The following is a 24281-nucleotide window of genomic DNA, read 5'->3' as shown; positions in this document are numbered from 1 at the left end:
AAACTAGCCCCCCGAAGAATTTTTATTTATCGCCGTCTTTCGGTCGCTTCAGCCCGAAAACAGCTGTAGTGAGAATTTAGAAATGTTATTTATTAAAAATGTATGCGCTCAGTGTGTTGTTGTGTTTGCATTTTAATGCTTCTAGAAAATCGTGGTGCGCGTCGAGGTTTACGAATCCAACGTGTGTTGCGAAATGAAAATCAAGGGTGGATACTACATGATCTATGCTTTAAAAGGAATTTGACCGCGCCATGCAGTCAAGCAAAACGGTATTAGGCCTTGCCAAAACTTGACTGAGCTATTGCGCCTTGTCAGATTATCTTGTCTATCTATCAATGATATAATAAATTCACCCTCGGATATCCTGTGACGAGGAGATGGTTTTAAAGTTACTAACACTCGATTTTGGAGGTAGATACTGTCTTGTGACACTTGATGTAACGATTTTATCTTATAAACAGACTATTATCATAAGCCCATATCGTAAATTAACCGCTGTTGATATCAAAGCTTAATTGAAATACTGATACCAATTTTTTAACTCAATGAATCATCAAAAATTATCTACTAAAAGAGATATCTACTTATATTCCATTCAAATTTCTCGCAACATTTCTAATTAAAGCCCCGTTTTCATCAAAGCTAGAAAATCACTTCTCGCTAAGCGAGAAGCTTGGAGCGGGTTGTTTCCGCGAGTTTCAAATCCCGCGCCAGAAATGCTAGAAGCTTTCTCGCGCGTGGTATCCCCCTGGGGTGTTTTCATCGAAGCGAGAAAGTGGCGTCATCTGCCGCGATTCCGCGAATAATAATAATAATAATCTAAGCTTTGTCTAAAAATGTCCAAATAATAATTGCATTAAAATGGCGGTCAGTAGAAGAAAGCTGCTTTTAAGGAAAAAATTCATTTTAAATTGGCTCTATTTAAAAACCTCGGCTATTAAATCAACTCAATATTCGAAGAAACGGTGGTGGGTTCATCCCATACAGCGTGGGAAATAAGGCGGTGGCACAGGGCAAATGACCAGTTTAAAAATTGCCTGGACCAGTTTAAAAATTAAATCGGAGGGGGGTCAGTGGTCCACTTGACCATTAATAAAATTCAAGGGTAGCCACTAGCCAGAGTCCAGACAATATCTTAACTATTTTAATTATCCACTTCTTTAGTTTAGCAGACGACACGCCCTGGTCAATGGTCATGGACCAGTTTATTTATTCCAGACCAGGGGGGTGGCTGGCCTAATATCCAGTTTAAAAAAATCCTTATTTCCCACCCTGATCCCATATGGCAACGCAGGAAGCTAGAAGGATACTACGAAACTGTTCAACTTACTTGTCATGTTGTTTTCTGTGGCTACTTCTTCCCATAATGTTTCATTAATTTCCCTATTTCTATATTCTTTTAATTCGCGGTTCCACAGCCCATCCCTAATTCTAATACTGTTAATAATTTGCTCCCTTTTAGCAAATTCATTCTTTTTATTTCTTTCCCTTTCTTGTTTTTAACTTTTCTTTAAGTTCTTTCTTCGAGGTTTTGCCATCCATTTTTAAAAACCGAAATGTTGACCCGTTGAAACTGCCGCCTTTCTCTCAAAAGGAATTTAACCCCACTGCTTTCTGATTCGTGGTTCCATATCACGTGACCGCTACATCTCGCTTCTCGCTAAGCGGGACGCTAGAAAATATCTGTCTCTGACAGATCGGAGCTAGCGTCATTTTCTCGCTCTAGTTTTGCGTTTTCTCGCATCTCCCGCGGCAATGAAAACACCTTTGCTAGAAGCCAGACAAAGTTCTAGCAAACTCTTCTCGCTCTAGCGCGAATTTTTCTCGCTTCTAGCTTTGATGAAAACAGGGCTTAACGAGTAGAAATGTGCAAATGAAGTTCAAACTGATTAATTGGGCAAATTGCTATTTTGGTCACCATTACCGATCACAGATAGATTTGCGCCCTTCAGTAGTGTTTATTATGCTTGTGAAATGGATAGCGAAATCTGTGATTAAAGTTTAAAATGGACATGAGCAAAAACGGCTTTATTCATATCAACTCTATTACCGAATATCTAAATTTGACTAAAATTAACAAAATATTCTATTCATGGTTAAAAATCTTGTTTGAAGCAGCAAGCCATCTAATCCTTATTTACCTTCTTTTGAAAAAAAATAATAGGTTGATACCTCTTTCAGTAGATGATTCATTGATATTTCAGTTTCATTGAGTTTAAAAAAAATTAGTTCCACCATTGGTTGATTTTCAATATTGACCAATCGATAATCACAAATTTTAATAACTAAATTATTAAAACCGGTTCAAAACCATATTAGTTTTGAAACGATTAAATTATAATTTTAAACATATATACTAGTTAATTCCTCGTAGGTAATTAGTTAATTGTCTTAGTCAAATTAATGCTGAATATTACATACAAAAAGTAAATAATAAATTCAACTTCTAAAATTTAAATGTAAAGTGTGTGCATTATTTCCCAATTAATAAAAGATATCCACTTATTTTCATTCAAATTAATTACTAATTTGTGGATAATGGATAGAAAATGTCGAGCTCTAATTGCGATATAGCTAAAATCAATCCCACTGGCTATTTATAATACAATATAACCTTTGCCCTATGTTTACTGTTTTGAATTTTATTTGTGAAATTTAAAACATAAAATAGTATTACAATTTTTTTAATTAAATAATTATTAATAAATTTCAATAAAATAAATTCTGGTTAAATACATAACACTACTTTTTACTAAGTTTCTGAAATTATCAGAGCTAAATATCAAAGACACATATTTAATTGCTCTCATTTCGACATAACTGCAACCGTATAGATTCATTCATTTAATAACATTTTTAAAGGGATGTATTAACTTTTAAAGGTGAAAACCCAGCTGACTTAGAACTTTAGAAGCAGGCTGGGAAATAGCACACTTCCTCTGGTCCAAAACCAGTTTATTAATTGCTTGGACTAGTTTTTTAATTCAAGAAGTGGGGGTTACTGGTCCTCGGGACCAGTTTATTAATTGCAAATCTATTGGAGAGCAAAGGCTGGGACCAGTCCGGAGACCAGTAAATAATTTCAGACACTAGGGGGTCACTGGTCCAAAGGACTAGTTTAAAAAATATCCTTATTTCCCAGCCTGTTTAGAAGTAAAAAAATACCAGGCTGCCAGGCTGTCTCTAACACAACAGAGTTGGCCATTCTCGCTTATGAGAAATGAATCCTTGTCATATGCATCTCTGGACTTTAGGAGCTCCAGGAGTCAGACTCCCAACTGAAGCAGGGTGGGAAATAGGGATTTTTTTAAAACTAGACATTGGGCCAGCGACCCCCTGCCCAGGAATAAATGAACTGGTCCATGACCATTGACCAGGGCGCGGCGTCTGCTAAACTAAAGAAGTGGGTAATTAAAATAGTTGAGATAATGTCTGGACCCTGGTTACCCTAGAATTTCCTTAGTGGTCCTGTGGTCCACTGCTCCCCCTCCGATTTAATTTTTAAACTGGTCATTTTCCCTGTGCCACCGCCTTATTTACAACGCTGAACCAAGAAGTTATATCAGTATCTCAGAGAGAAGATATAAATTCGCCAGATTTCCAGCTTTATTTCCAGTCCTAACGTAGGTCCGCAGTCAATGCCCGTCTCTAAATTACAACCAGCATCTCATTGGTTCTTGAAAACTCACGTCAGCGCGACGACGCGAGTGAGGAAAATTTCCGACTGACTAGAGCGAAATAGCCCGGCGCCTCCTTTTACGTCCCCCCTTGTATTTTGAAAGGGGGACTGGGACTATGGCGCGCGAATACAAAGGCATCTTATATCTTCTCTCTGAGATACTGATATAACTTCTTGGCTGAACTGAAGATTTCTTTTGACCGGACCATAGCCTACTCGATCACGCGCAACACGTCGCAAGCTGCTTGCCCTATAGCGCGAGTCAGGGTGGGAAATAAGGATTTTTTTAAACTGGACATTAGACCAGAGACCCTCCTGACTTGGAATAAATAAACTGGTCCGTGACCATTGGCCAGAGCACGTCGTCTGCTAAGCTAAGGAAGTGGATAATTAAAATATTAGAATTTTAATGTGTGGACTCTGGTTACCCTTGAATTTTTTAGTAGTCTCGTGGACCACTGACCCCCCCCCCCTCCGATTTAATTTTTGAACTGTACCAGGCGATTTTTAAACTCGTCATTTGCCCTGTGTTACCGCCTTATTTCCCACGCTGGCACGAGCTGCTTTGCGTTGTCGAGTGCGTGATGGAGCGGGCTATGCCTGGAGTCCCAACCCCCGTTACTTACTACCAAAATACCCACTAGCATAGCCCACTCGATCACGCTCTCTTTTCCCCGGCTACATATTTTGAAGAGGGCACTTTTTAGGCGTATTTATTAACAATCTTGGATCACCTTTGTGGACTTTTAGGGTAGCCCTTAAAAATTGAGTCGGCATTGCCCTGACTATATTGTGTTTAAGGTTTATAAGCTTAATATCAAACAGACGTTAGTTAATGCTACAAAAAAGTTCGAAATTGAAAATCTCGGATCGTCGTTGAGAAGTTTTAAGGACATCCGAATTTCATATTGGGCTTATGAAAAGTTTGAGCTAAAGGTTAAACAGACATAGGCTAAATCAGCGTTTTAAAAAATTGTGTAAAACTGTCAATTTGGTCCTATTTGTGGAATTTTTAGGGGAGCGCCTCGCGTTTCAATAAAGGGTTGTAAAAAATTGTATTATGTTAATTACAATAAGAATACAAACTTTCAATGAGTTACGTTTTTATTTTTTGGAGTATCATTATAAATAAATGACTGATTGAGCAAAAGTTACGGTCCCATTTTTATATGTTTCTGCTTAGTGTAGATTTTGAAAATGTAAAACAGTTTCTTAACAATCTTAATTAAAATGAAGACTGAAGGAGCAGATATTAATCAAAAATGTCTTGATTAGAATCAAGTCCTAAAAAGTATCGATAAGACTGAGGTTATCACTTGACTGAAGGATCAGATATTAACTTTTCTTTTTAATTGAAACTTAAAGGCATGCTTAAGAAAAAACAACGTTCCATTACCGTTTTCCGTTGAAATAACTTATTTTACAGGTAATCAATTTCAAAAATTTACTTATCTCGGGTTTTCGGGCACAATTCCATTCCCCCAAAACATTTTATCATTACATTAATCACTTTTGAGAGATAACGTGTCAAAATAAGCTTTAAAACAATAGAAAACTGAATGAGCGGTCTGTTTAGCCATGACCAAAACCTTCAAATCAGTGTTGCTAATGTTAGAAAGTGGATTTTCCCACTTCCATTTTAAAAATTTGCCGCATTTCCCACACCCCCTTTTTTACAGTCATATTTATCTGGACTATTTTATCATACTAAGTTTAATATGGAATATCACTCCGCATGGCTTTGACAATATGTACAAATGCTATAAAGCTTTAAAATTCTCAAAATATGCTTTCTTTTTTTTCAGTGCCAAACTTAAAATCACCGAATTTATTTCAAAATGTCGCTTGAAATTATTAAACCGGATAAAATTTTGAAAATTTCGCACTATTAACCCTTGAACAGGAAAATTCCGACATTTCATTGATTTCGGAAAAATATTACTTTTTCCCCACAGAGCCTAAAACCAAACCTAAATCTCCCACGATGTGGGAAATTACCCACACATTTGCAACACTGCTTTAAAAACTTACAACAAGCACACTTTCGAGACATGTTCTGAACAAATTAGTGCTTAACCCGCTAATAGTACGACCACGGAGAATTGATGTAAACTGTAGTTGAAATATATTCATGTGCGACCCGCGGCACTGAATGGTCTCTAACCATTGTTTGAAACTAGAGAGAGAAATAGTGAGCAGCATTAATCATGTCCTGAGCTATGAGAATGAACAGTATGACTGTTGACTGAAGTACACTAGACATTACTTCATTTTTCATAACCACGAGTAAAAATCTAACTGTCCCTACTTAATTTTCCGCCATTGTTTTAAAACGTATCCACTGCGAAGCATGCCGGGCACAAATGAGGGAATGTCATACACGTACTCTCTCAAAAGTGATTAATGTAATGATAAAATGTTTTGGGGGAATGGAATTGTGCCCGAAAACCCGAGATAAGTAAATTTTTGAAATTGATTACCTGTAAAATAAGTTATTTCAACGGAAAACGGTAATGGAACGTTGTTTTTTCTTAAGCATGCCTTTAAGTTTCAATTAAAAAGAAAAGTTAATATCTGATCCTTCAGTCAAGTGATAACCTCAGTCTTATCGATACTTTTTAGGACTTGATTCTAATCAAGACATTTTTGATTAATCAATGTTTGGGAGCCCATATCTTCTTAACAAAAGCATGGTGTAGACCCCAAATTCTTTGATACTTTCCACTCAATTTGACCCTTAGTCTAACATCCTTAAATTTATAACAGACTTACAGAAACGCCCACGTATACTGAATTTTGTAATTTAATATAGCAAATGGTGAGCTATCTCAGAGCAGCTAAATAAATGGAATACACCGTTAAATATATCAGATCCCAAAAGTCTGATTGGATCAGATGTATGTACACCTGTGACTGGGAAATCAAGTGTCTGGCCCCTCGGGTGCATCCATGGACAGAATGGTAACTGTACGTATAAGCTATAAAAAACGTTCCCTTGTTTCATCTTTTATGATGTATAGAATTTAGGTTTTAGTATTCAATAGAGAAAACGCCGTTGTTGATGGATGCGTTTTTGAGCCGACCGAGCCATGGTGGTCTCAGCCCAGTGGTCATTGCTTATGCTAAAGGCGGAATTGAAAGCGGCAGTTCTATGAGCAAAAAGATCTATACAAACTGTGATATAACTGCGAGAAGTGAAGTTCTAGGCCTATTGCAAGGAGTGAAAATTCATATCTACAATATACCTGTCAGAGAGATCTGAGATACCGTTTGTAGACCATTTCGATGTAACTAAAAGGGAAAGACACGGGGGTAAAACGTAACCTTCCATCTCGCCTTTTGACGCAAGCGCTGTAGTCTTTTTTTTTTGTAACATGAAAGTGCGCAGAGATGACTATGTACCAACCGCCATGTATGTACCGATACTGAGGGTTGCCTACCCCCTTTCTATCGAAATGGTTCATAGACAAATTCCATTTATATCCAAAAGGGCCATAGACCCACGGTGGAAGAAGAGAAAGGAGAGTCGAAGACGGAAGGAGGAAGGTAACTTGAACGGCACCGTCGTGTCAGTATCTCACGCGCACCTACTTCAGCGCAAAGCGGAGTAGCCAGTCGTCACGTGAAGGAAGTTCAAAAGGGTAACTAAGAAAAGACTGTTAAAGTAGTCAACAAATCCTCTATGGAAGTAAACAGATTTTTTCTCTCTTTTACCCTGATTGCGCATGTGTGGAAGTGTAGGACATAGCCAGTGAAAGGGGTGGGGCTGACGGAGAATTTGGTCTCTTCGAGCCTCATTCTATACATACTCACTGATAAAGCCTTTTCAAAGTGAGGGTTAGCGTCTGGTGTTTATACCTTGTTTTGTTGATCCAAAGACATTAGACATGGCTTCAAATAAAAGAACTATGGTAGACTGGTAACTTTGATGCCTTTTCTAACGTCTTCAGATCCACAAACCATCCGGTGTGTCCGTTTTAACCCTAAATCAAGCAGACAAAATTGCGACCCCCATTTTGAAAAAGGGGTTCCATCTCTCGACAAGTAAAACAAGGTCTATACTCCTTGGAATAGAAGAAATGTCGATATTACTCTTAGATGGTAGGGTATATAAGATGTAGGAGGGTATAGGCCTTGCAAGAAAAACCTGTTGAGAATATTGATTATGGATAGTGTTTCGGAGCTAGAGTGTCAAAAACGCATTCCGCCTTTGCTTTCTTTTCTACTCTTGGCTGTGGCTATCAAAATCGATGGTCTGCTATATTTTCCACAAATGGAAACAGATTGAGCCGATTCCGAAGGACAAGACCCTAAACTCGCTATTTTTGACTGATTTTTGCGGTTGAATGTCCTATAGACTGGCTACATATATTGTAATATATATTTTCAGAAAACGACTAGCATTTAAATGTGAATCGAAGTATCTTATATCTAGAACCAGGAATAAGTAGATTTCTTCTTCTTCTTAGAATCTTTAAGACGCCATAGACCATATACTAATATCTGATTGAAGACAAGGGGAAGGGCTTAAAACTTCGTTAAACCGCCCGCTTCCCCTTCCTAGCGTTTCATTGGATGTTCACATATATAGGAGAAGTGTCAACCCTAGGTCTACTTGTTCAAACGACGCAAAGAGAAATTGTTTACATTCGGGTTACAAGCTCATAAGTCGTGGGAGCCGCGGCACAGGTAGCTACGTCAATATCACGTGGATTTCTAAGTTTACCCAAGCAGAGACTTTAATTCAAGCAGAAAGTCTCAGGAAATGGCTTGTTAAACATTCCAAGTAGAAGATTTCTATGTATTTATAGATCTTGTGAACTGAAACTTTCAATTACATTAAAAATAACTTAAAGAAGAATGTTTCAGGTTCTTCTGAACTAGATCTCAGTTAGTCTCTAGCATTACATAGTATAGGTAGTGTCATACTTATGGAACATATCTTATAAACTTATGCTAATACCTATAGGCAGTAAGTGGAAACATTTCTTTCCCCCAAAAATAGGACCTTGACGTCATTTTTGGCCTATTAACGCTACTTGTCTATAGATAGACTCGAGTATTTACCATAAAAATTATATTTTTTTTGCGCACTGTTGGCTTATCTGTACACGTGATCGTTTAGGGACAAAAAATTGTTCTTTTCCGCTGACAAACACCTTAGTTTAAGTTTTAATTTACGAAGCGAGAATTATCCATTTCTCAGTTTTAATCGCAAAATTCATAACAGAAGCTTTGCCGCGGTAAAAACAAGAAGTACCGGAAATGCCACCAAAGTTATTAATGCGGAGATGCGAATTTCAATACATATGTCCGCTAGACAAACGCGAAAGAAGGACTATTACAATTCCAGTAAGAAACAATAATCCCAAGGTATGGAGGCTCTCTGTTGAATTTTTTAAATACCGTGAAAGATGGAGATTCATTGTCGAAGGTGAAGACAGAGAATCATCAAACATTTACGAAAAGATTTACTGCAAAATGTCAATAGAACGTACGCAACCATTTAAAAGAATCTTATTGACTCCAAAAATTGGTGAAAACTTTAACCGCTTCGAAGTCTTCCAACGTCTAACCTCGGAACAAGGTATCAACGAGCTGACTTTGAAGATCACAATGGGAACTTTGAACGATGTGACAATAAACCGGAATAAACTCTACGAGACCATGTTGGACGACGCGATATTAACCGATATGACCATCAAAACAAAGGACAAAGACTTCCCCTGTCATCAATTCCCACTGGCCGCGTCCTCCGAGTACTTCCGGACCATGTTCGAAGTCGATATGATTGAAAGTAAAACCAGAGTCATTAACTGGACCAACGTCTTCGACTCCGATACGGTGAAGGACTTGTTGGAACACATCTATTCGGGCGCAATACCATCTAATATTGACAAGACATGCTCCACGCTGTTGGACGCGGCACATTTGTGTTTGTTAGATGACTTACAATCAATGTGCGTCTTCGCCATAGACCAGAATGTTAGCGTCGATAACGTCACTAAATTTATGACCAAGGCCCACAAATATGATTTGGGAGATTTGAAAAGTTGGTTGGCCATTTTCATTAGAGACAATTACCACGACGTGGTTTTTACTGATGACTGGATAAAGTTGGACCTGGAACTCCGTAGGAGATTTAGTAAGTACACAGGAAGTACTCTTACGTGACTTTACGTCACCAAACATGGGTATCAAGTATGGATAACTGGTAATAGTTTTGGTAGAATTTTACTTTGTGAGTTGCAAGATTTCGTGGTATCAGGGATATATTTAATTTTAGAAGCACGAATGGATAACAGAGTATTGTGGGCGCGCGTCAAAGTCCCGAACCCCCTTCCCCGGGACGGAGGGGTATGAAAGAAGAGGCGGGTCATAACGACAGAGGTAAAAAGAAATTACGTATTTTTCGCCGTCACCGTCAGCAACGTCATCAAAACGTAGTTTAAGTGAGATAATAAGATAGTTTGAACTTTTCGTTACGTGTTGGAGGGAGGGGCTCTATACTGGGTTATGAGTCGAACGAACTGAAGTGAATACTAACCATTCTGCATTCCTACTTCTAAAATTAAATCCATCCCTGGTGGTATATTACGTATTCTTCAAAACTGGATATCGAATTTAAGGACAAGTGTTTTTGCAAAACTGTTTCAGAACAGAGAATTATACGCATAGTGCGTAATGGAAAATATATACCTTTATAAATTGCTTTGTTTTTCCTGATATAGGTAAACGTATTTAAATCAAACCGAGGGAGAATCATTCATTTCCAATATATTTTTCCCTTTCAATTAATTCTCATCACTCAAATATCCATTACTGTCTACTCAACAAAATTGCGGATGAAAAAATTCGTATTTTCTCATACAACAATCAATATTACTCCATCGTTTTATTAAATAATTTGGAAAGAGGCTTAAATAAGCCTTACTTTATTAATAATTCTTTTAATAACCAAATTTCATTTTGTCTTAAGCGTTTATTTTACGGGAAAATAAATAAACGGTATTCTTTAGATGTTACGTGTTATTTTCTGTGGAATTTGCATTCGTTTTCAATGGGATTGAGATATAAAGACGAACCACAATGGAGATTCTATAGGGTATATCATGGAGGAAGTAGAGAAAGGAGAATCAAAACGCCACAGTCATTTCTGTACCTAAGAAAGATGTGTAAGAAGGGAGGTTCGAAGTCAGGCAAATTGCATGTAGTCCCCCGTTACCATGATTACCGCTACCCCCTCACGACAAGGGATCGTACGCACTCGCGCATGCGTTCACGCCTCCTTACTTTAGCCTCATTTACTTGTTTATGATTTTGAATATCCCTCGTTTCCAACAACGATCACGTGATGCGCGTCGTGTCTGCCTCGTTTTTACCTCTCCACTTTCCAGAAACAGTCTCATCCTCCTTGGTCATGTGATCCGTTAAGAAGGGGTAGGAAATTCAAAAGGGTAAATGAGAAACGCTGATTAGAGGCTCACACCGTAGATCAGCGTGGTTAGCTCATCTCAATTGTAGTTGCCTTCGTTATGCATAAACCATCGCAGTCTGCAGCGGGGCTAAGTCTCAGCCTTAAGTTGTAAACAAATTTCTCTCTGTTGCGCTTTTTGCTCATGTGTCGAACTGTAGGACCGAACCAATTCTCGGTAACGGTTTTGAAAGGGGCGGTGTTGACGCTAACGGAGAATTTGTTCTCTTCTACCCCCTTCAATATATGCTCACTGATGATATTTCGGTGAGAGACGAAGTTATGTAATCCCCTTTTAAAAAACGGTATTCTCTCATTCCAAGGTTACCATGGCTACCGGAAGGCCATATCATTTACCATTTCGACGTAGCTAGGAGGAAAGACACAGAGGTAAATTTAGCTTTTCGGCGACTGCGATGTAGTCTTTGTTTATCATGAGAGCACGTATTAAGGATAAGAACGGCCATGTCTTCTATGTTCAAATACCGATTATTGCCTACCTACTTCTTTACGTCGTAAGGAACCTAGATAAAGTTTGCTTTGGCGCATGAGCTGCAGACATGCGTCATGAGAGTGCGTAGAGACGGCGTTCTATGAACGGCGATGTATGAACCGCCTTGCATGTTCCAATAATGGGGTATAGTCTGTTACTTTGAATTGACTCTTGACGTCACACCCTAGTCTTATCTCTTACCTCGGTTTTGGCGACCATATTGGAAGTCGGCAGCTCAGACCATACAATTTAGACTATACCGGTAGCTCTTTCTCGGTCTATTTCACGCTTCACACTAAGCTTCAAAGAGTCTCCCTTGTCACGTGACACTTTATTTCTTCCAACAGACTGCGTGTAATAGAACGAGCTTTGTGCTTGGCGTTTCCCCAAATGAGAGTCTCCCTGATGGAACCCGTTATCTGAACGTCTAGAGTTTATTTTCGTATCTCGAAAAGCTCGAGCGTTGAATAATTCTATTTTTATGTAAATAACTGTTTTTCCCAAAAGCGTACTGCTGAATGATCTTAGTGTACGGTATGAGATTCAGGTGGACCAGATGTCCGTCTCGTTTTCAATTTCCTTTTGTGTTTATGCAGGATTTCTGACTAAGACCACTTGCTTTAAGATGAGCTAGGTGCTTTTTATATAAGTTTAAAGTGGTACTTCGATGTTCAACAAGTATTTTATAACTATTTATTGGAAGATGAGTCTATGGAACCAAGTTTAATAGTTCAAAACAAAAAGTGTACTTCGTTTACAGTTCCCAACCTTTAAGGGCTGTAGACGCCATGTAAAATGAGAAGAAAACGACCCCTTCACGAACCAACCAATCAGAGAAGAGTTGTTTTTTTTAGGTCAAAGGTAAGACGCTAGAGAGGGCTTCAACACAAGGAAGGACTTTTATGAAGTGGTAACCCTGAAGCTCATAGAGAGGCAAAGCCGTGTTAAATCCGCATTAACAAATGACATGCAATTCTCCAAACAAACTTAGCTACCTAGTCAGTTAGTTCCCTGTCCATGGTTAGTAATTGGTCTGAGATTGAACTTGTTGGAAACCTTCAGATTCTCTTTAATTACAATTACCACCTGGTGAAAATTATTTTTTATTTTTTTGCAACTTACAAGTGCTAATTTGGATAGTGGAACATCGTATTTTGTGGTTAGAAGGAACATAAGCACCTATTGACAAGTAAATCTCTGCTCTCTCTATAATTGCTGGCGAGACTAGGTATTAGATTTTCTTTCGAACAGTTGTTTCTCCACTCTTTTGAGGTAATTTTGTCAAAAAGAGAATAGCAACGCGGCGGGTTTCAATACAATAATTCTTTTGCAAGAAATACTGGCCAGATAATTAATTTTGGAAGCCCACTTTAGAAGTTATATCTATGATTTGTTTCTATTTAAATTACCCAAATTTTCTACCAGGAATACATGCAGCTAATAGGGCTCATCGCGCCCCATACGTCTCATGTTAATTTCTATTCGGGTTTTGTGGGCCGGGCTTGGGTACTATCCTTCACGCCTCATAATTCTGACGTCTTTCAGGGTGACCACATTTCTTATATTTTATAATTTTTCATTTCAATAATTATGTATTATCAAATGTAAATACAGGGTGTTTCTGATAAGTCTGCCATAAATCAAGGGGCGTGTTCTTTGGGTCAAACTGAGTGGAAAGTGTCAAAGAACATGGGGTGTACAAGAATTTGCAACGAAGATATGGCCCCCCAAACATTGGCCCCTCAAACAAGAAAATATTCGAAAATGTAGACTAAAACAAATTCAGCCTTATCAACTTGTTTAGAAATATGAGACAATTTCAATAGTTTCCCTCTAACATCGTTATTGAACTTTCACCTGGCAGAAGTGTATTAAATGAGTAGAAGTATGCCTACTCTAGTAAAGTAAATTCAAAGTATCATGGTACCTTTCGGTTGGTATTACTTTTATTCTTAACAAGTTAACATGGACGTTACAGGTATTGTTCAAAATGTCCACCAGCGGCGTTAAGACAAACATGAACCCGTCTTTCGAAAGATTCTTGGACATGTTGGAAGATTCCTGGCATGTTCCTGATTGTTTGACAACCTTCAATAATTCGTCTTCGCAAGTCTTCCTCATCACGGACTTCATTCTTGTACACGATGTCTTTGAGATGACCCCAAAGATAGAAATCGCACGGATTTAAATCCGGAGATCTGGCTGGCCACGCAACTGGTCCTCCACGCCCAATCCACCTCAAATTAAACGTAGCATTAAGATGTTCTCTAACTGCACGGCTGAAATGTGGGGGTGCCCCGTCGTGCATAAACCACATGTCACGAAGTAATGCTAACGGTATGTCCTCGAGTAGTTCAGGTAAAGTGTCTCTTAAGAACGTGAGATATGCTTCACCATTTAGTCTGGGTGGAAGAAAATGCGGACCTAGTAAATGATTACCGACAATGCCGCACCATACGTTTAAAGAAAATTGCTGTTGGTGACTTCTAACACTAGTTGCGTGTGGGTTTAATTGGCGCCATTCGTGGTGGTTGTGATAGTTCAGAATTCCATCCCGGGAAAAATGTGCCTCGTCGGTTACTAAAAGGACCCGTGGAAATTGATTGTCCTCTACTCTGGCCAAAACCCACTCGCAAAAGTCGATGCGTCTTGGATAATCTGCCGGGTTAAGAGCTTGCACCTTTTGAATATGATACGGGTGAAACTGATGTCCGCGGAGAATTCGCCAGACCAAAACGTGATTAACATGTAATTGTCGTCCAACTTGTCTGGTACTTGTCGAGGGGTCCTCATCGAACATGGCAAGGACGTCTTCCTCGATTTCCTCCATGTCTTCTGGAATGTCTCGCTCTCGAACGTTGTTGGGTTGTACTTGTCCGATGTCCCTCAAGCGCCTGTCAACAGCCTCGAACGTACGACGATTTGGTATGCGTCGTTGCGGAAATTGTTCCTGGTATCGCCGCTGTGCTTCCACTGAATTGCCCTGCGCCAGTCCATACATGAGATGCATGTCTGCATATTCTGCATTGGTATACGCCATACTGTACTACCACACGTTCGTTCGAAGTGATACTGTGACGTTATCAACAACATCGCGTTACTTTATAGCAAACCACCGTTTAGTTTTTACGTTTGCGTCATGACTGTCAGCATTGTTTTTTATTCACAAACGAAACAATAAACGGTGGTTTGCTAAAAAGTCTTTGGGGTCATCTCAAAGATTTTTTTGACATCGTGTACAAGAATGAAGTCCGTGATGAGGAAGACTTGCGAAGACGAATTATTGAAGGTTGTCAAACAATCAGGAACATGCCAGGAATCTTCCAACATGTCCAAGAATCTTTCGAAAGACGGGTTCATGTTTGTCTTAACGCCGCTGGTGGACATTTTGAACAATACCTGTAACGTCCATGTTAACTTGTTAAGAATAAAAGTAATACCAACCGAAAGGTACCATGATACTTTGAATTTACTTTACTAGAGTAGGCATACTTCTACTCATTTAATACACTTCTGCCAGGTGAAAGTTCAATAACGATGTTAGAGGGAAACTATTGAAATTGTCTCATTATTTCTAAACAAGTTGATAAGGCTGAATTTGTTTTAGTCTACATTTTCGAATATTTTCTTGTTTTAGGGGCCAATGTTTGGGGGGCCATATCTTCGTTGCAAATTCTTGTACACCCCATGTTCTTTAACACTTTCCACTCAGTTTGACCCAAAGAACACGCCCCTTGATTTATGGCAGACTTATCAGAAACACCCTGTATAATAAAACGAAAAGTGAGGCATTGAAGGATGAAGAGATGTTGAATGCTAACATAAGCGAATAATCCTCATTAAGTGTCCATAATTAGCTATTTTAGTGGAACGTCTCCTGAGTAATCGGGCGCGCCAAATATACAGAAAGATTTTTCTTTCTCTGTTATAGCGCCACTCGTGGCTAAGAGAAGTATATATGAGCGTGGCCTCACTCTCTTGGATGGAATTTTTAGTTTCGGGTGTCTCTTTTTATCGTGGACTTTTTCTCGCCCTCTATGTCCAACCTATGTTTTTTATCCGAATCACGCACTACGTTTCCGCCCCTTACGCTACTGAATAGATAGTTTACACACATGGAGGATTCATACCAGGAGGCCGGGCTACATGGAGGACAAAAACACGTCTGCTGGTGTAAATGGTATGAATACTCCATGTGTGTAAACTATCTATGTTTTTACATTTCTAACAAAAAGGGCAAAAGTCGAACAAGTTTTTACCATAATTTTTTAAGCGATCACTCTCTTGTGTAGACCATTTGGGGGAAAAAATTCCGTAACGAAAACCTTGTTGGCAATCGAGTAGAGGTTTTCTTATCACCTCTTGCGTGTCATACTAACAGTGCACTAAAGGGAAGGCTTTCACGGCGGTAGAGTCTCGTATAATTTAAAACCTGGTTGATGTCAGACGGATTATAGGCAGCAGCGGGCAAACTATAGGTCCTAACTAACTATAGGTCCTATTTAGACATGTAAACTTAATGGTACATTATCAATTTATGATGCTGCATATTTATCTGGGTCAATGATTAAATTAAACTCAAAACGGGTAAAATGTATTTTCGGAATAGCGTAATTTAATCGTTACGATTTTATCGCGTTAAAGCAAGCAAAGAGTATTGAAAAGATTTAGTGAAAACATTTTACATCTTCAGCTTCCGAAAGTTGAAAAGCTTGTAGAAGCAAAGAGAATAAAGTGGAGGAGTGGAAGCTCCCCGGTATAACTAGAAGTAAGAGAGAGTTTCAGGCTTGCTCGATTTTTATTGGTTTACCGTCGCGCCACCTACGGTACACCATCAACTTGTTTCACGTCATAAACGGAAACTCCTCTGTACTAGCTGCGCGTTGAAGATGTGCGTTTAAAAAAGGCAACAAATTTTGATCATCTTTCCACTCCTGCTCTGAATTTTCTTTGGTACAAGATTTTGCGAAATCGACGGCAGGTGTTGACTTTGGTTTCTTCAAAGTGAAGATGAACAGCAAAATTATATTTACTTTTAACGATTCTACTGCATATTGAAACATACAGGAAAGATCTTCGAATAATTTTAAAATTCAAAATAGAGATTTCAGAGATAATTTAAAATATGCACCTACTTAGCACTCGCACAAAGTAGCGCCTTCCAGTTGATAAATTTATCTTGGTACTCGAACTGTCGACGCGATCATTGATAAACAACTCGCGCTATAATTTATCATTTAAATCTGAAACTATATTGATTTTTAAAATCATTCTATGGTATTTCTGCTTCACTACGCAGACAGGTCTTAAAATTAGAAAAAGAACTGTTTGATGAATTGACTTTAATTTTCTATAAAGTTATTTAAATTTTTCTTGTCACCTTCTCTTTTAAAACGAAAATAAACATCGTTTTGATTTTAAGACTTCAGTCGGGAATCTTTCTATGGACTTTATCTGAACATCCAACTATGAATAAAACTGTTTACTATGATAAATAGTTGGTTGTAACAAAGGTAAATAAAAATGACAGAAAGTGGGGCTGAAAGGAATGCTACTAAAAAACATATTTACAGAGCAGGGACAAATGAGATAAAATCGAGGGGTCGCACCGTTTGGAAAAAGTGTACGGGATTTCGAAATCCAATTGGATTTCGTCGGATTTCATTTGATTTCATCTGATTTCGTTTGATTTCGTCGGATTTTTTTTGATTTCAGAATTCGATAAAATCCAATGGATTTCATCGAATTTTGAGATTTTCGCCGTGATTCCGTCGGATTTTGCTATATTTCCCTTGATTTCGTTGGGTTTTGAGGTTTTTCGCGTGATTTTGAGATTTTCACCATGATTTCGTCGGATTCTGTGATTTCTTTGGATTTTGGATTTCGTGAATTTTGTAATGGACTTCACGATTCTTTACTGATTTTGTGATTTCGCTTCTGATTTCGTGATTTCTATGTTGATTTCGTGATTTCTATGTTGATTTCGTGATTTCCTTGTTGATTTTGTGATTTTTTTACTGATTTTATAATTTCTTTACTGATTTTGTGATTTTGTTGCTGATTTCGGATTTTTTATTTGATTTCGAAATCAGCATTGATTTCGGATTTCTTAAGTTGGATTTCACCGGTAGCGTATGGGTTTCATTAATGACCGACCACTCGGGTAAAATGGTGTGGTAATGATGATTTTTTACCACTTGCGGCACTGAAACTCCCCCAGTGTACCTTGTGCACGCACCGCTTTTCTGTAGTCGATTGGTAAGTGCTGCCGCGTAGCACCATTATATTTGTATTACAACTACCTTCTCTTTTTAAAACACAGGGGGCGTCCTTTACGTTTCCCTACTGTACGACCCTATCTAAACGCTGAGGATGCTGGGAGGACTTCGGTGCCGTTCCGTAGGTGGGGGTAAAGAGGCAACGTTAAAGGTATGGGGTTTTCGCCTTCAATTGGTATCATCAGAAGTGAGATGAGACCAGAAGTACTGAGCTAACCAAATTCTTCACTCCACGAAAGTGAATATTCTTGATAACACAAGAACGGCTGACCCTCTAGTAGTGGTTTCTGAATTTTCCCTCCTAAACGTGAGACGCTCGCGGTGGTAGACGGCCGAACTAGATTCAAGCACCCGCGTCCGTGTTCCGCGGCTTTAGGTTGAGGGGAAGGGGGTAGGAACATTTTTTTTTGGAACTCAACCAATTTTATTCTCAGTATAGTAGGCGCGTGCATGGGAAGCGGCATAAAATCCTCAAATTTGTTCACTAGTGCCAGGATCTATTACCAATGCTAGAGCCCTTCACTTCTAGTCTCATCTCACTTCTGGTATCATACTAGAGAAAAACTCGTGTATACACGCCAATCGAAGTGTATATGGATCTCGTCATAACGCTTGAATAATTCATTACTTTATGTTTTACATCTGCAGTTGCTTATCAATAAAGAGCAATAATTCCACTTTTAGGTAAATAAGTGTGTGAATGGTATTCCCCTCGCATCAGAGAGGTAATATTTTCATTTTCCAACTTGTTTTTATGCTCTTTTGAACAATTAATAATAAAATACAAATATGGTCCTTTGATTTAGAAGAATGCACATTGAGATTGAATGAGTGTTTCTGAAACTGGGGGTGTTCAAGTTATGATTGGAGTGCGCATGGTTATTGTATCATGATTCTTCCCAACATCATTTTACTCTTACATTTGGAGAACGGTTACTAAACCGAATCACATACGCCATGTAAATATTTCCCTCATCATTACTATATCTATTAGCGCTGCTTAACTATTTGCCAAGGCGCATGCGTGCGCTTGTGTGTTTTTGTCCCACGTCAAGACAATCAAGGTTTGTGGGTTGATTGATTGCTGAGGATTTAGTAAATACCAAACAGTTATAGAATTCACCCAAGCAAGGTGCGATAGTTACCAATCTGAAGTTTGATGAGCGGGAGAGCAAACAAAAAGGTGCATGAGCCAGGGAAGAATCAAGCTACATAACTAAAGTATTAAGAGGGTACAGAGTGTCATCCTTCTTCTATTATCCCCTTCTGCTTATACTAAAAATTAATTCATCGTGAACCTTGGTAAAGTGTAAGACCCCTTTGGATACCATAAATGTTAACACCAAGAATTTAAACCAAATCACTTTTAACAAAAAATACACGAATCATTCCGTCTGTAAAGATTGATCAGACCAGAAGTGAGATGAGACTATAAGTGAAGGGCTCTAGCATTGATAGTAGATTCTGGCACTAGTGAACAAATTTGAGGATTTTATGCCGCTTCCCACGCGCCTACACTAGAGAGAAAAAATTGGTCGAGTTCCAAAAACATTTCCAACCCCCTTCCCCTCAACCTAAAGCGGCCGAACACGGACGCGGCTCCTTGAATCTAGTTCGGCCGTCTACCACCGCGAGCGTCTCACGTTTTGGAGGGAAAATTCAGAAACCGCTAATAGAGGGCCTACCGTTCTTGTGTTATCAAGAATATTCACTTTCGCCGAGTGAAGAATTTGGTTAGCTCAGTACTTCTGGTCTCATCTCACTTCTGATCAGACTAAAGACGAGCATAAAAATATTTAGAGCCTAGTTTAGTAAACTTAGCTCGTTTCACTCGCCTAGGCAATAAATAAATCAACTAGCTTCTTTTTGCGTAGTAGTCATGAGTAAAATATTATTTCTGGTAAAAATAAAAAATCCGCGAACATCTGCCAAAAAGCGCGCGTAAAAGGGTGAACCTGAAAGAGCAATACATTCAATATACCATTTCCCAATGTCACTTGTCAATGCTACCAAAGGTTGGACCTACTTAATCCAATCCCATTAGCTCTATCCCAAGAAATTGGAAGGAAAAGGGTTCAGCATAAACAAATGAAGTGAAAACATTTAAAACAAAGTTTGTTCTCGATCCCCACTTCTTGATTCTACGAGTTGTTCCAATGAGATTATCATAAGCTTATCACAATAAGTATACATTCCATATAAAACGCAAATATCTGCATAAGTCAAAGTTCTGGCTGACCGTCCAGACCAAACCGCTTTACTTAGAAGGTTTGCAGGAACGTTACTCTCATCTAGTAGCAGAAGGGGATAATAGAAGAAGGATGACACTAGTAATCCTCTTAATGCTTTAGTTATGTGACATGATTCTTCCCAGGCTCATGCACCCTTTTTGGTTGGTCTCCTGCTCATCAAACTTCAGATGGGCATCGCACCGTGCTAGGATGAATTCTATAACTGTTTAATACTAAATCCTCAGCAATTAACCCACAAACCTTGATTGTCTTGACGTGGGAAAAAATCCACAAGCGCAGGCGGTTTGGCAAATAGTTAAACGCTAATGGAGTAATGATGAAGGAACTGTTTATGGCGTATGTGATTCGGTTTGCTATCTTTGCTCCAAATGTTTTATGTTGGAAAGAATGATGTTATAATTACCCCGCTTTGTGATAGGTACACTTCTCTCGAAGAAGTGTTATATACTTCTGCTATCACAAACTTACTTATACTTATCAACTTATGTAATAATGAGAAAAAAATAAATGACATAATTTGTTAAAAGTGCATCCTGGAATAAGTGGGTTTGCATTTATTGCCATTCTCGTTTTCTAATTAGAGTATTATTTGCTAAACGAACCAATCCTAAGAAATCCAGATGTTAAAAAAGGAAAATGGAAAGAAATGGCTCGTAAGACCCATAAACCTTAAGCCTCGGTTCCGAAGAGAATTAAGAAATCCATAGAATGAAAAAAATCCTCCATAATTAGAAAATTTGCAGATGGTTGGTTACACTGTATTAATATTTCTTCAGATTGCGGTTTCACAAAATTGGATAACTGTTTTTCTGAGCTGGTAATCTTTTGAGTTATTAGCCAATTGTACAATAAGTTGATTAGCTTAATTTCGGATTCGGGGCAAAGTGCGTAAATACAACCTGAAAAAAGATCGTTTTGGTTAAAGGGAGGGTGGAAAGATAAATCAAGTGATTATTTATCGATACTTCTGCTAATTATAAGACAAATCTGCATAGTGCTACATTCAGGAAATACCTCCGAAACATTTTAAAGCATGCAGCTCCTAAAGCCTAACGTATTCCTCATTTTCCAAATGCCTGAACATTTTCCAAGTCCAGACTTATTTCTATTCTTTTCAACTTTCCCAAATACCTGATTTATGTCTGATCTTTTCAACATTTCACAAATCACTGACATATTCCAAACCTTTCCCCTCTTTTTCCAAATACCTGACCATTTCCCTAATTTTTCAAACCCCTGAACATTTCCCTCATTTTCAAAATCCCTGAACATTTTACCATGAAACTTTCCCCTCATTTTCCAAATCCCTGAAAATTTTACCATGAAACTTCCCCTCCTTTTCCAAATCACTGAACATTTTACCATGAAACTTTCCCCTCCTTTTCCAAATCCCTGAACAATTTACCTTAGAACTTTTCCCTCACTTTCAAATCCTTGAACATTTTACCCTGAAGCTTTCCCCTCACTTTCCAAGACCCTCACTTAACCCTGAACATTTTCAACCATTTTTTCCCAAATCACCTCTTTCCCCAATAAGCAAATCCCCGACCTAACCCTGAAACTTTCCCCTAAATTTCCAAATCTCTGACTTGTCCAGGTTAATTCCAAACCAGCCCTCCTATTAGCCAATTCCGCCGTCCGTTTCTAACCTTCTATGTTCTAAAACTTTACAGGTATAGGAAAGAATTCCAGTGACTTTTACCAATAGATTAAAGGATGACAAGCGTAACCCTTCATCGCCCCCTATCGTCGGCCGAGTGAAATAGCGGAACTAGAAACTCGACAATGTCGAAAAGTCCTCCGAAATGGCATGGAAGAGGAGCTAGAAAATTTTCTCTTCTTATAGGCCTACAGAAACTCAGCTGAGCTCTCCTCAAGCTCCCTATTCCATTGACACGTCTTGCCTGTTTGCTTTCTTGGAGAAACTCCAATCTTAACGGCATTTACTCTTCCCACCACTAACGTCTACGAACGTTCCAAGTCTTTTCCAACTGAAAACTTCTCTAAACTAGAGCGTAAGAGTTTTAGACTAAGCAAGGCAATTTAGAGATTGTAATCTATATACGACTTTAAAGGGAGGTTCGAACTTTGCTCTGGGATCTTTAAATTGAAACAAAACGTGATAGCCCTTTTCTACTTGTAATCTTTAAATCAAATCTCAGCTGTGGTTTAGTTTAAACAAATGCCGCTAGATGCTACCATAATCGAGGGGTGGAGTTGACAGCCTCTCTATAAAGCTTAGCAAAGGCTAGTTTTAGCTCCGCCCTCGACGTTAACTAGTTCTAATTGGCTTAGCCTTTGGCAAGGTAAGATTTGTGTGTAGATGTTAGGGGTCCCACAGGAGTCGACATTTGCTTTAACAGGTAATTTTCAGGGCCTTTCTGATTGAGCAGGTGTAGAAACCTTCACCACAATGTATTTGAACTTGAAATACATGTAAACAAGTTTACTTCGGCGTTCGAAGTCAGAATTAAAATGACTACGGAAAAAGCTACCATACACTTCACCAGGGATAGATTTAATTTTAGAAGTAGGAATGGAGAAAAGAGTAATGCGGACGAGCGTCAAAGTTCCGAACCTCCTTCCAAGGGACGGGGGGGGGTATGAAAGAAGAGGTCATAGCGACAGAGGTAAAATGGAATTACGTATTTTTCGCCGTCCCTGTCAGCAACGTCATCGAAACGTCGTTTAAGTGAGCCAATAAGATAATTTAAAGTTTTCGTTACGTGTTGGAGGGAGAGGCTTTATACTGGGCTATGAGTCGGACTGAGGTAAATTCTAACCGTTCTCCATTCCCACTTCTAAAATTAAATCTATCCCTGTCTCCACTTAATTCAATTGTTCAATATATACGAAACACTCCAAAAACGCAAATAATCATTTCACCGGTTCTTTAAAATTCTCAATCCTAGCTCTTCATTGCATTTTGAGAGTGAAATAGGCAATAACTTTACAGTGCGAACTTGTACAAGCTAAACTTCTTCATTCTTTGGTAGTAAGTACAAGGCTTTAATCTGGGAACCATGTCACTAAAGAAAACTTAATAAAGGAAAGATGATAGAAGGGTGTAGTTTTCTCTTAACTTTATTTAAAGAGAGACTGAAATGGCCAGGAAAAAAATGATTTTCGCGTTAGATCGGGACTTCCGACCAGATTGTTAATATAACATTAAAACAAGAATACTTGAATTTCTTCTACTTGATATTTTAAAGAGGCCATAACTATATACTAATAACTGAATGAAGGTAAGACCTCGAGGTAAGGAGAAGGGCTTAAAACTTTGTTAAACCACCTGCTGTTCTTTTCTCGATTTTCATTGGCTATTCTCTAATAAAGAACAATCATCGACCTGTAGGGCTACTCGTTTACACGACGCAAAGACAACTCACAGGTCTCTAGAAAATGGTTGCCTATCCATTTCATTCCCCCTTTAAGAAAACTTAACTTTTAGGCGGAACAATTTCGCAGTCTTGTCAGGAGCTGTATCGTATTTTTCAGTTGAGTTTGAGACCTCGGTTTGAGAGCGGAGCTTGCTAAAGTTTAAAACGGTTGACTTTGTCTTCCTCAACGACAAAGAAAGAATTCTTTGGCAAAATGAAATTTCTTTATTTTTAACGTTTTCTTTGTACTATATTGGGTTACTTTGAAAATTTGATGTCTGCTGACTTATAGATTTTCAAGTGATGATATATCTTGTCAATTTCTAGACTAGACATGTCTAGAACCTGACACGAGACATAAGAAATTATATACATAGTAGCACTTAGGAATGTCAGTCTTGCCATAGATCCTAAATTAGCCAGGATTCATGGCATTCCTAAATCATTGAGTCATTTAACTTGGTTTATAAGCTATCATATGAGCGAAGTCGCGGACCCCATAATAGAGGTTTCACGAAAAAGCAGTTTACCATGTGTTACTACCCCTTTAAGGGTCTACTTTAGTGCAGTGTTGTCAGTCCCTCTGTGTAAATCAAGTACTGACACAAACTGAACTACTGCCCTATAATTTCTCTCTGCAATCTCTTGGCTCACCAACGGTCGATTTGGCAATATAAGGTAACCCACAAAAACCCCAAATTCATTTTGTGAATATGATGTATCTT

General features: G+C 38.5%; 2 protein-coding genes and 1 long non-coding RNA gene across 3 annotated transcripts in view; 2 read left to right on the top strand and 1 right to left on the bottom strand.

The window, feature by feature from the left end:
* The window catches only part of LOC149618757 (glutamate receptor ionotropic, NMDA 2B-like), a 522592-nt gene that overhangs the window by 417097 nt on the left and 81214 nt on the right, over positions 1-24281 (bottom strand). The window lies entirely within an intron of this gene.
* LOC149618760 (uncharacterized) lies at positions 1859-4813 on the top strand. Its single transcript, XR_016375539.1, has 2 exons — positions 1859-4480; positions 4571-4813. It is a non-coding gene; the product is annotated as an uncharacterized LOC149618760 (long non-coding RNA).
* LOC149618759 (speckle-type POZ protein B-like) lies at positions 8915-10617 on the top strand. Its single transcript, XM_089855324.1, has 2 exons — positions 8915-9824; positions 10411-10617. The coding sequence occupies exons 1-2, from the start codon at positions 8945-8947 to the stop codon at positions 10422-10424; spliced, it is 894 nt and encodes a 297-aa protein (XP_089711450.1). The 5' UTR covers positions 8915-8944; the 3' UTR covers positions 10425-10617.

Source organism: Phalangium opilio, unplaced genomic scaffold (genome assembly GCF_054372755.1).
Source record: "Phalangium opilio isolate 3A_F unplaced genomic scaffold, DU_Popi_V2 ptg000209l_1, whole genome shotgun sequence".
NCBI classification, from domain to species: Eukaryota; Metazoa; Arthropoda; class Arachnida; order Opiliones; family Phalangiidae; genus Phalangium; species Phalangium opilio.
The sequence above is the reverse complement of the archived record's forward strand: the minus strand, read 5'-3'. Positions and strand labels throughout refer to the sequence as shown.